The 12,718-nt window shown below is 43.8% G+C and overlaps 1 protein-coding gene across 1 annotated transcript; it reads left to right on the plus strand.

Moving 5' to 3' along the window:
- Positions 1-1,626: 1,626 nt before the first annotated feature.
- Positions 1,627-11,893, plus strand: STX12 (syntaxin 12; the record flags this gene model as incomplete). Its single annotated transcript, XM_079545969.1, has 9 exons — positions 1,627-1,738; positions 4,368-4,437; positions 5,348-5,447; positions 6,719-6,856; positions 7,284-7,327; positions 9,154-9,259; positions 9,742-9,814; positions 10,017-10,099; positions 11,801-11,893. 9 exons carry the CDS (start codon positions 1,627-1,629, stop codon positions 11,891-11,893), a joined length of 819 nt encoding a protein of 272 aa, XP_079402095.1.
- Positions 11,894-12,718: the final 825 nt, after the last annotated feature.

Raw genomic sequence — 12,718 nt, forward strand, 5'->3', positions numbered from 1 at the left:
TATGACTATAAGGAGAAACCAGTGTGAAGACTTGGTGAGCACGATTTGTGGGGATTTCTCTCCTTATGCTGCATGCAGAATAAAGCAATGTCTCCTCTCTAAACATTTCTCTATTTTAATCTGTTTTGGGACATTTTATGCGGGCATTGTCACGAGGAGAGGGTGAGAGAGCTGGGGCTGCTCAGCCTGGAGAAGTGGAGGAGCAGGGAGATCTTATTAATGACCATAAATGCCTGGAGGGAAGGTGAAGAGGATGGAGCCAGGTTCTTGCTTGTGGTACCCAGTGCCAGGACAAGAGGCAAGGGGCACAAACCGGTACATAGGAGGATCCTGTCTGAACATCAGGATGTCATTATTTTTATTGTGTATTTCTGCCCTGGAACCGGCTGTCGGAAAAGGTGTGAAACCTCCTCCATGGAGATCTTTAAAAGCCACGTGGATGTGGTCCTGGACAAACAGATCCAGTGTCTCTGCTCGAGCAGGGGTTGGACCAGAGGGACCCTGACATCCTTTCTGACCGACCTCAAGCACCCTTTGATTCTGTGATTGTCTTTGGCTGCATAACAATAACTGGAAGATTAAGGATAAAGCTTAATTCTAAACTGTCCCTCTGCAGCCCAGGGGCACCATGCGGAGCAGATCTCCACGTGCAGCCATAGAGGAGCCCACATTACAGCAGTGCAAAGAGGTCCCACAGGATCAGGCTCCAGGGTGAAGACTGCAGGAGGGCTGGGGGAGCTGCTGCCTATAGGCCTCATGCTGGAGCAGCCCCTGAAAAATGGGCCTGTGATACAGAGCTGTGTTAGAGCGGGGCTTGATCTGCAGCCTGTGGGAAGCTCACACTGTTTGGGAAGGACAGCACTGTGTGGGAAGGACCCTGCGCTGGGACAGGGACATGGTGAGGAGGAAGGAGAAGCAGAGATGGGGTGATATGGTCTGAGCACAGCCCCCATTGTGCCATGCTGCTGGGTGAGGGGGAGGTAGAACACGGATGGGAGGGGGGTATGTGTTGCCTTTAGTTCTCATTGCTCTGGTCTGTTAGCAGTAGGCAATAAATCACATTAACCTCCCTACATTGAGTCTGTTTTGCTGGTGACAGTAACCAGTGAGTGATCTCCCCATCCTATCTCAACCTAAGAGTTGTTCCATGTCATTTTCTCCCTCTGCCGCTGCTGAGAAGATGAGCAAGAATCAGAATCAGAATCACAGAATGGCCTGGGTTGAAAAGCACCACAATGCTCATCTCATTTCAACCCCTTGCTACATGCAGGGTCACCAACCAGCAGACCAGGCTGCCCAGAGCCACATCCAGCCTGGCCTCGAATGCCCCCAGGGATGGGGCATCCACAACCTCCCTGGGAGCGGCATGGTGGTGCCGAGCCGTGTGCCAGTGTCAAAGCGCAGCCGACTCCACGTTCAGGGCTGCGACACAGCTTGCGGCCTTCACGCCTTCCTGAGACGCTGCCGTCACCATGGCAACCGGAGGCCGCGCCCGGCCGCGCCCGCGCATGCGCAGGCAGCGTCCCATCGGCTTAGGGCGGACGCTCCGTCAGCAGCGGTCGCGCATGCGCGGTGAGCGGCGGGGTGCTGGCAGCCGGGCCCGGAGCAGCCGTCACTCGCCCGGTCATGTCGTACGGGCCGCTGGATCCCTACCGGGCCGGGCCGACGGCCCCGCCGCGGGATTTCGGTGCTATCATTCAGACATGCAGCGGCAACGTGCAGCGCATCGCGCAGTACAGTGAGTGCCGGAGGACCGGGCCGGGGCTCCTCGGTGGGCCTGGGGCGGGGCGGGGCGGCTGCAGACCTGTTCCAGCTCGTGTCATAAAGTAGCTAATGTCGTAGAGTAGTTAGTGTCGGTCATAAAGTAGTTAATGTCGTGAAGTAGTCGTTGAAATCTGGGTATTGAGCCCTGCCGCTGTGTGAGGGGGTCGTTTCCAGTCGGGTGATCGATCCCTTGGCGAAGATGCTGCCTTTTCTAAAGGTGGAACCCGAATCTTGCTGCCGTGTCTCTGGTCCTCTGAATGCGGCTGGCGGAGTCTGTCAGGTTGGATATTAGGAAAAGCTTCTCTGCAGGAGTGCTCGGGCACTGTGATGGGTGGCTGATCGTCCCTGTGCAGCCTACCAGGCAGAACTGCTGGTAGTTGGATGGTTGGGCTGTGTGTTCTCAGGGGTCTTTGCCAACCTCAATGATTTTCTGCCACTCCACTTTGATCTCACAAGTTGTAAGCATTCCTCAAGCTGTTCTGCCTCCTCTTGGTGTGGATGCCTGTTAAATTCTTCCTGAAGTTGTCAGAAAACGTGGCTTTGGTTTGCCTTGCCTCTTCTGTGTGTTTTCTCTGAGCTTCCTCCTCTAATTAGTTCAGCTTCTCTTCCTCTTAGCACAAGATTGCTTGGTCTCATGACCAGCAGCTGCCCTACCTCAGTGCACTGCCAATTTCAGATGAAGCAAATGTCTTACAGCTTCTATCAAGGTGGGTGGGAACACAGAACAGCTGCCTTACCGTTACAGTAATTAGCTGTACTCTGTATTTGATAAAAGGCCTGAAGAGAAACAGAAACCTTGAGCACTTCCTCCTTTCTCCTCTTTTTCCCCATAGGAAAAAGCAGCAAGCAAACAGTGGGGACAGATGGGTTGTATTCATTTGTTTTAGGAAACCCAGCAGAAGTAGCACTTCTCACAAGTGTGCAGAAAGCTGCTGGAGCAAGCTGGCAAAGCTATTGCCTGCAAGGCTGTTGTTTTACCTAAACACCCAGAGGGAGGTTAGAATGTTGTAAGTAATCTGAAGTGCATAACAGCATGGAACGCTTTGTGCCTAAAATTGAAAGGATTTGTAGACTGAAAGCTGCTAACAGAAGGGACTTTCTATATTGATGTGTATGCTTGGCGCCCAAAAAATGAAGGGGAAGAGCTCCAGCCTCTCTGTTGCTTTGTTGCCATTTTCTGTAGGTTCTGTGCATTACTGTTGGATGAAATAAGCTACGCGTGGAAAATTGTGGGAACTGGTGAAGGCAAGAACAGAAAACACATTGCCTGGCATGGCAATGGGACTTGTACAAGAATATACCCTCAAAGGAGGGAAAAATAGCACAGAATATCTTGATGTAGCACAAACTCCACTTGCTTGGTCCTCGATGTCCACACGGTGTATGGTCTATGTGTTGTCAGTTTAACTTGGCTGCAAACTCTTTGGACCTGCATGTGGCTCATAGATCTGTGAAATTAGTCCAGTCTTGCTTGCTAAAAGCAGCATTCAGCTTGTTGTATCAGAAGTTGTTAAACAACTCCTTGCTGTATGGACTAATAGAAACCAGAAGTGCATCATGCTGTATGCAGAAGTCAGAATTATTGCCTCATTGCTGATTGAATCATACTGCAGCCCTGGCTCAATTGCTGTTGTTATAAGCAGTTACCCTTCACTTTAGAAGAGAGGTCTGTCATTGGAATCTGGTGTTTCTTTAGCAACACATTTCATCAACTGAAGTGTTTTGCTCCGGGCTAAAAGCAGGAATTGCACCAGTAGGATCTCACTGAACTGGAAGTATCTCTTGTTATTTCACTGACACTCAGCTGCCTTTAGAACGATGCTAAGTTGATGCTTCTATGTCTTGCTTCGCTGCTTGAGGGAATAGGGCATGATTGCTAGGAGCCCATCAGGCTTTGTCCTACTGGTGCCCCCAGCATCTCTTATTAATGCTAAGGAGCGTGCAGCTGCAGGATACAGCAGGTCAGCATGCTGGGCTGCTCAAACATTCTGCCTCCCCCTTCTGAGGCAGAGGGGAAGGGGTGGCTGCTTTGCAGGTGTGTTAAGGGTTTGGGGGTTGTATGATAAGCAGTGCCTGCACAAGAGGAACTGTGGACGAAGATAGGGAATGGCTAGAACTTCTCTGGCTACAATCTGATTAAGATTGATGTAAGCTAACGCTGCTCTAGCTGCTGTACCTGAAAGACTTTACCAGTACTGCAACAGCTTCTGTCTATCAGGAGTAGCAAAACACAGACTATTTGGTTTTGTTTTTTAAATAAAGTAGTTCTGGCAGTGATGGTCTGAGATGCAGAAACAGCGTGGTTGGTAGGAACAAAAATTATTGTTGGTTTAGGAAAATTGAGGAAGAGGAGCATGCAAGCTTTTAGGTACGTAGTGCAGCCTACACATCCCAAAGGTGAATCTGTCATCTTTCTGTCTGAAAGTTAATCTAGTGAGCTAGACCATGGCTAAATGGGGATGTTTAAATGCAAAGTCTAAGTGTTGTGTTACCAGCTTGAGTTAAACAAAATATGGAGAGATCTTTCATTGGAGAAGCCCTTAAAGAAGGGGTAAAATATACTAAAACTCCTCTTACTAATCTTGTGGTCTCTTTATCTTCAGCTGCTCAGATAAAGAATTTGATGAGCCAGCTGGGAACCAAGCAGGACTCCAGCAAGCTGCAGGAAAACTTGTAAGTGTTCACTGAGTAAACGTTGTTCAAGCTCTTTTATTTTTACCTTTGTTCTTAGAAGAAGTGAGTTACTTTGGAGAAATGCTTTACTGCATGAATTTAATATGGTCTTACAAAGCAAACATTACGAGATGTGTGAAGTAGTTCAGTGAACATATGAAGGTGTTCCTGCAGGACTCCAGAGAAACCACTCAAAACACTGAGTAAGATTGACTAGAAAATGGTATATAGAACCTAAAAAGAGCAGTATGATATTAGCCACGTGTTATCTGTTCTGAGGAGTAACCCTAGTAGTTCTCTTGTGGTTTAAAAGTCATGCATGTCATACTGGGTATTTTGCCCTCACATAAGGGCAGTCCAGAAGAACAGTGAGGAAGGCCTGTATTTGATGGAAAGACAGCTTTTAATACAGAAGAATTTGAGGTGCTATAAAGATGAGCAATCCTCTCCGGCAGCCAAAATGCAAGGTATAACTTCACAACGAGCCAGTGGAGGACAGTGTAGAAAACATTGTAACAGTAAAACATTTTAACAGTACAGTCTATAATATGTCCCACAGAGACTGTTATAACTGCTTGAAAAGCAGAAATAGAATGTTATGGAGAGAATAAATTCTGGAGTAAGAAATGTCAGAAGTGAGTTTTTCTGTAATCTTTCACGTGACTGCACCTTGAATCTGAATATGCGACATCCTCGTTTTCGTAATAGCTGCTTGTCACATAAATACATCAGTTGTGATGGTTGGCACTGCGCTCACTACACGTGGAGTACATTTCTGTTCTCTTAGGGAAAAATATCCTTAAAGATGTGTGAGCTTGGAAACCTTACTTGGTCATTATTGTAAATGTTGAAATGCTCAGGTTGCTTTTTGGAAGAAACTTGTGTCACTGTTTCTGCACCACTGTTTTAGACAACAGCTACAGCATTCTGCAAACTGCTTGGCCAAAGAGACCAATGAGTATCTCAAAGAGCTGGGGTCTCTACCACTTCCTCTGTCTGCTTCTGAACAGGTATGCATGTACAATTTTCTAGAGTTTTTTGACTTGATAAGCTGGCTTAGAGTGCAGTTTCACAGAGCTTTAACTGGCACAGCTGAAGAGACAGCAGCTTTCTGCAACAAAGGCAGTTGTTGAAGTGGGAAGACAAACTAAGCCAGCTACATCCTGAGTGCGTGATGCTGGGGGGGGAAACGTTTATCAGCAGCAAATAGCTCTAAAACTTGGGGAGAGCTGAGTATGGAACTCTATTTCTGAAGAAATAATCTTGTTTACAGAGCAGTCTGGTGATGTGAGACCGCGTTTTTTGGATTAAAAACTCAGTGCAAGCTGAATGTCAGTATGAAGTGTGATTGCACCAAGAAACTTTTTCTTCCATGGGATTTATGGCCTGAACTGAAGGTGGGGGAGGGAAGGAGCTGACTCAGCTTGCTCACATCTAAAGAAATCTGCTGAGGCAATGCTTATGACTTTGTCTCTGGCAAAACAGTCTTTCAGGGCATCCCTTCCTGTGGGGAAGGGGAGGGAATGGACGCTCCTGTGCTGTTGGAGTCTTTTGTCTCCACTTCAAATCACTGCCGCAGTGCTGGCTTATCTGCTTTTGTGATGCTGTTATGGGATCATCTGTGGATATGGGTCAGCAGATGTTGTCTTAGTAGATGCAATTCTCTATCTAAAGGTTTAAATACCGCTTGTAAGTACAGCGGTGTGTTGTGTGTTTGCTCAGAAAGTATTTTTCAGTTAATCTCACTCTAAGCAAAGTCCGGTCACGTGCACGTGGCTGAGTGTGGCACTGACTTCTGTAAGTGAATGCAGCCCACTGAAGCAGTGCGGTTGAAATCTGTAGGAGCAAGATCTCATTGATAATGTATGTATTATTTTTCTTTGACGTATCTGCTGAATTGCTACAAGCTTCTTGAAAGTACTAGAGAGCCTACAGGTTGAGAGGGCTACTGGTAATCTCTGCAGTGGAAAGTGTAAGAATCAGCTGTAGTATTGACTGTCCTTGGGTCAAGTCTTTTTTCCTACTTCTTGTTTTCCATACATGGGGTGTCACAACACAAAGGGAACGTGCCAGGGAAACACGCACAGGACAGTTCCACAGTAGGTAGAGCACAGAGCATTTGGGCTTTTTGTTCTCCAGTTTCTGCCCCAGAATGCTGGAAACAAAGGATCACTTAAATGTTAGCACTTACTTTTCTTTTTATGCTGTTTTGGAGGTGGTTGCAGTAACATGAATGGCAGTATCTGAATGCTTGTTGTTTTGTTGTTTTTTTTTTCCTTAGCGTCAACAGAGGCTTCAGAAAGAACGTTTAATGAATGATTTCTCTGCAGCCTTAAATAATTTCCAGGCAGTACAGAGGCAAGTGTCAGAGAAGGAAAAAGAGACTGTAGCAAGGGCAAGAGCTGGCTCCCGTATCTCTGTAAGTATTTGCAGGCGTTCTGTTGTGATGTAGTGGACTACAAATCATTTCAGAGATCTTGTGTTTGCCCACTGACTTCATGGTTGTCTACTGATTCATCACTGAGTGCAGATGAGGCCTCAGTAGGTCGTTTTGCTGTTCCAGATGTTGTAATTAGTAGGCACACATCTTGATATGCTGATGCACCGATTATCTGAGTAAAGAGACTCTTGTCTTTGCCTTTCAGTTGCCTTTGATTTGCAAAAAGAGTCTGAGTTTAAAATTAAATCTGATCTAAGCTCCCTGAGGTTAAATCTGAAAGTTGAAGAGACAATGGCAAAGAACTCTCTGGACAGCATATGCCTTTGTCTTCAGGATATTCCTGTTGATTTTGTTTGCTAGTAGTTCTGGTAGTCTGAAATATTAACACCTCATTTATTTATTCCAGGCTGATGAGCGGTTCAGAGAAGAACAGCTTGTTTCGTTTGATAGGTAACAGCTGCTTGCATTCTTGGGGTACACTCTTACCTATGCATAATTAAAATGATTGTAGATACACTGTAGGTTGGGCAAGGCTCTTTCAGCTGAATGAAAAGCAGAAAGATGCTATGCAGTTTGTACAGTGTTTGTAATATACAGTGTTTTAACAAAAAGTGCATGGCAGTATTTGAGCCTGCTGAAATGTAGGCAGTTGATTACTGTCCCAGTGGGAATAGTTCAGTCCCCAGCGTCTGGTAGTTGGAACTCCTGGTGTTCTGGACTGTGAGCACAAGATTACCAGACATGTTTTCTGTCACAAAACAATTTCCAAAAAAAAAAAACCCAACTCCATACTTCTTTCATGAGTTTGGATGTTATCTATGAGCCCAGATGGAGCCGTTACAAAGTAGTGGATGAGACTGCTCTAAACTCAGAAGCCTTGGAGGTAATAATCAGTTGATACCAGAACAGCCTAGTCAACATCACTATAAAATATCAGGCTCATATATAGATTCTGCAGTGACTTTGTGCCTGCATAGCAGATGAGTTTGCAGAATGTTGCATCAGCTCTACAGTGAGTCAAGTGAACTCAAGACACTGCAAAAGCGTTTGTGATTGCGGTGTCAGCTTCCACTATGCGTGCCTGAAAAATGGAGGATGAAATACGTTGGCCCTATCTGTATAAACCTTGTAATGTCCTAAATCAAGGCACCTATCTTAGACGTCTCATCCCCTGATCAGCTGTTTGGTGTTAGTCCTGTGGTTCCACATGCTGAATTGTTCAGTTATAGAGATGCTGTGATGAGTTTGAAGTCTTGCTCACTAATGCACGGGGTGCCACATAAATACTTGCTTGTGGAGAGGCCCTCGTCTCAGAGAGATGTAGTAGCAACTACTCCATATTTGAAATTGTCCTTATGTGCTGTACATCAGACACTTGTGCCTTAAAACTGAAGATTCTGCTGTCAACTCAGCGGAATTCCTGAATGTCTCTGCTGTATCTGATCTACTCAAGTAGTTTATTGTCATTTCTTTTTGTGCTTGGAGCCTTTGGAAGTTGGAGTTATGTCACAGCATGCCTGTTGGGTATATTGCAGTGCTTTCAGACATGCTTGGCTCCGAGAAGAAGAGGGAGATATTACCCCAGAAGACTTTTGTGCTGGACACAGCTGACTTTGTATTATTGGTACTGCCTTCACTGTAATCAGTGTGTGCCACTTACGTGGCAGTTATGAAGTACTGCCATCAGGGTGGGTGTGCATCGTGATGCAGAGATTTTTCTAAGCATCCTTCTTGATGTGTGACTTAATTTGCAGTTCTTGCTAGATTCATGAATGAAAATACTAAAGGTTCTTCCTATCCCCAAATGGCAGATAGCAAGTGAGAATCTTAGCACCAAGATGCTTGCCAGGTGTTCTTTTGATTTGATAATGTTGTGCTTGCAGGCTGCTCTCCATCAAGACTTTCACCCTGATTGATTCCCCCTTTTTTGTGGGGGATGGTGAGAGGAAAGGAAGGTACAGACACTTTAAAAAGCAAACTTAAAAAAAGCAACCTCAAATAAGGCCTGTCCTATAATGCTATAGGTAATGGTCACATCCTAGCACAAACTATCCTATGCATGTACTGCTTTTCAGTTTCTCCACTTTACTTGGTCTGTCCCTGTTATTGTTCTCACTTGTAATTGCTGTCATAAGTCTGCAGTTAGTTGCAAGGCTGGTGTTGTTCTGTAGGAATCCTTTCAACTTTAACACCCTGGTGATTCAGTGTAATCATAGTGAGAAAATATTCCTGTGCTGAAAGAAACAATGTTTTACTTTCTTTCCTTCTCTTCACAGTGGTGAAGACTGGAATCAAATGCAGTCTCAAGAAGATGATGTGGCAATAACTGAACAGGATCTTGAGCTCATTAAAGAAAGAGAAACGGCAATCAGGCAATTAGAGGTGAAGAGCAGATCCTGCACTTACGTTAATATATAGTTAACAATATTAGGATGTAAACCAAAGAATTCATGCAGTGCTATCTAATGGGATGGGCTGAGCAGACCTGAAGGTAAAAGAACTGTTCCTTGTAGAAAGGATTGATGCCAAGATAAATCTCCCTGCTCTGGTTTAAGGAGACTAGGTATATTTTCCTTCACTGTTTGCTGGTGGGCCTTCAGAGATGGTAGGAGCAACTCGTGACAGGGTTCATCTCAATTCCCTACTCTAATTGCTTGTGACATGAAAGAAAGAATGAGCAGTGAGAATATTGCAAGCTCTTATGTTAATCCCAAGTTCCATCAATAGCAACATCGAGTCACCTGAGTCAGTGAGTGATGGTACCTATTCAGTTATTGTGAGTGATGTTCTGAAGAGGCACTAAGGACTAGGCTGCAAAAAAGCTGTAACCAGTGTTTTGTATAACTTGTCAAACTTGTCTTCAGGCCGACATTTTGGATGTCAATCAGATATTTAAGGATTTAGCCATGATGATTCACGACCAAGGAGATATGATTGGTAAGTGTTTGGATAATAAGAAGCTTCTTTTCTAGTTCAGTTGCACATTCTGCCTGTGTAGTTCAATTTTTCTGATATTTTGTAAAAAAAAAAAATAAATAAATAAAATAAAAAAAATTGTATTTCTTTTTTTTTTTTTTTTTTTTTTTTTTTTAGCATCAAAAGTCTGAATTATTTTACAGGTTCTCTTATTTTTCCATAGATAGCATAGAGGCAAATGTGGAAAGTGCAGAAGTTCATGTGGAAAGAGCCAGTGAGCAGTTACAGAGAGCTGCCTATTATCAGGTAAATTATGTATGCTTGCATTATTGTCAGTGTACAGGTGAGTACCAGTAATGGTACAGCTCTAACGAGATGCTAAGGACTGCAGCACACCAAACAGGCCATTAAAAACAGATCATGCAAGTTGGCGCTCCCAAAGAATTGTGCTGAAAGGAATAAAGCAACTGACTCGAGAACATTCTGTTGAAATTAGCCTTCTAATTCAGAGTGGTGTAGTCAGTCTGTTCCTCCATCTAGGTATTCTCAGCAGGTTTAAATGTTTAGCTGTCTTTGTTCTCAGGGGAGAGCTGAACAGTTCTGCTAACAGCAGTTTGGCATGTTGTGGCCATCTTATAAACATATCAGCTAAGCCAAGATTTCATGTAAGAACTTGGCTAAAAAAAAAAAAAAAAAAAGGTTCTTAAAAAATAAAATCCTTGCCCAAACTAAGGGAACTCGTGATGACCAAGATTTGCAGCGCCTTTCTAACTGCTCAGTTTCCAACCTGTGATCTGACTTCCTTGTCCAGTCACCTCTTCTGCATTGGTTTTCACTGCAGCTTAAATCATTTTTATGATGCCCATGGTTTCCATAGCATCCTTACATTGCTGTTGGTGGAAATGTCTGCCCAGTGACGGGCGAGAGGCATTGGGCACTGACTGAAACACGAGGTCCTTTTTGAGCTCTTCTGTGCTGTGCAAGTGACAGAGCACCGGAACAGTTGGCCTGGAGAGGCTGTGGATTCTCCTCCTTGGAGGAGTTGCCTGGCTGTGGTCGTTGGCAGTGTGCTGTGGGTGTCCCTGCTTGAGCAGTGGTTGGACAGAGACCCAGAGCTGCCTTCTGACCTCATCCACCTGTGGTTGTTGTGACTGTTGGCTCAGGTTCTGTGAGGAAAAAGGTTTCTGCTCCCACACAAGATAAAAAAAATTGGGTGCTTTTAAGTGTTGAGATGCTGAAAAGCTTTACACTCAGTGCTGTTTAACTGCAAGAAGAAAGTAGCTTTTGCCACCTGGCAGTACGTAGTATTTATAAATGTTTTCAGATGGCAGTAAATCCATCCAAGACAGTATACCAAGACAGGCACGTATTAGATGTGTTTTTTTTTCTAGACAGAGAAGGAAGTGATTATACATAACCAGACTCAGAGCATTATGTGAAGTTAAAAATACTCAGTGCACGTGGACAGACTGTGGCTTCCTATGATGAAGAAAGTGATCAAAGTAAAACTAAGTACAGTAACTGTATGCTGCATCATTTAAGCTGTAGAAATGCAGTACTATCTCTGCACCAGACTATGGGGGGATTGTATCACAGGAATGGCATTTTCATTTGTTTTAGGTGGAAGATCCCAATAGCTAGAGATGTTTAGCTTTCCTTTGCAGCCTTGGTGGCAGACCTTAGCAGGAAATGTATATTAGGTTTTTGCCGACTTCCCTGTTTGTAGTTATCTTGAAGTACAATTTTGAATTTGCCTTAAGAGTAGCAGAATTTGTTGCATTCTGATTTAATTGCATTTCTTAGACCTAAAACTAAAAACATTTAGTTGTGGCTTATGCTATTTAAGGAACATGAAATTGTATAAATGGTACTTGTTAATTCCCTTGAATAATTATGGGTATTGAGTGCTCTGACTCACCAAATTTATAACATGAACTGGCAAACTTGCTTTTTCTTCCTCATCTGCTCTTGATATCAGTGGCTTTTTTATTTTCCTTCCTTCTTCAGAAGAAATCCCGCAAGAAGATCTGTATCCTGATTCTTGGCCTTGCTGTGGCTTCTATAATCATAGGATTAATTATCTGGTGGACAGCAAAGTGAGATCTTCACGTGGAACCTTGTCTCATTGCTGAGAATATTTTTCCCCCAGCACGAACAGGCAGACTTGTCTCGGAAATGAAACCACCCTGAGAGAGCACAAGCTGGAACTACTTCTAGTAATAGTTATTAGCAACTAATGTGCAGACAACTAGTATTTGGAATTAGTGAACCATGGAGACAGTATTTATCAGTTTATATACAAATTATATTGTTTTATGTAACTAACATCTTGTGGTTTTGCTTTCTGTAATGCATTATTCCCTGTCCCAACTGTATGCTGAAGTGTGATCAATAATTGGAGATGTCTTGTTTATTTTGACAAGTGGCAGAAATTTGACTTTTTATATGTATAGATAACTTTGGACTGGAATAAGAATGACATTCAAAGATGGCACAACACTGACTTTCATTACCTTAATCCAGCAGTTTCTCAAGTCTCCGATATCTGCCCCATGGTTTTATTGGTCTCTGGGTGGCTGTGGTTCTAAATTCAATTGAAGAGAAAGATGCCACTGCAGATCTGAGAAGCAAGAAGTATGCATGGATGATGATCAGAACTGCGTGCTTAGAAACAGTCAGTTTAGCCTTGAGACTCGTTGTTTTTATTAATTTTTGTGCATGGTTGGGGTTGTGGTTTTTTTAATGCACCAGTTGAGTACTGTAAGTCTGAGGACGTCCTATCTAGCAGTGCAATGTCATTGAAGAAATTAGCTGATGGTTTACTATTGGGCAAATAAATCTCTTTCAATGCTGACTCTCAAAGCACTAAAATACAAGTTGAGTTTCTTGCTCCTAATTGATTTTTCAGGGAGAAAATGGTGTAAA

The sequence above is a fragment of the Tetrao urogallus genome (genome assembly GCF_951394365.1).
Source record: "Tetrao urogallus genome assembly, chromosome: 23".
Taxonomy (NCBI): Eukaryota; Metazoa; Chordata; class Aves; order Galliformes; family Phasianidae; genus Tetrao; species Tetrao urogallus.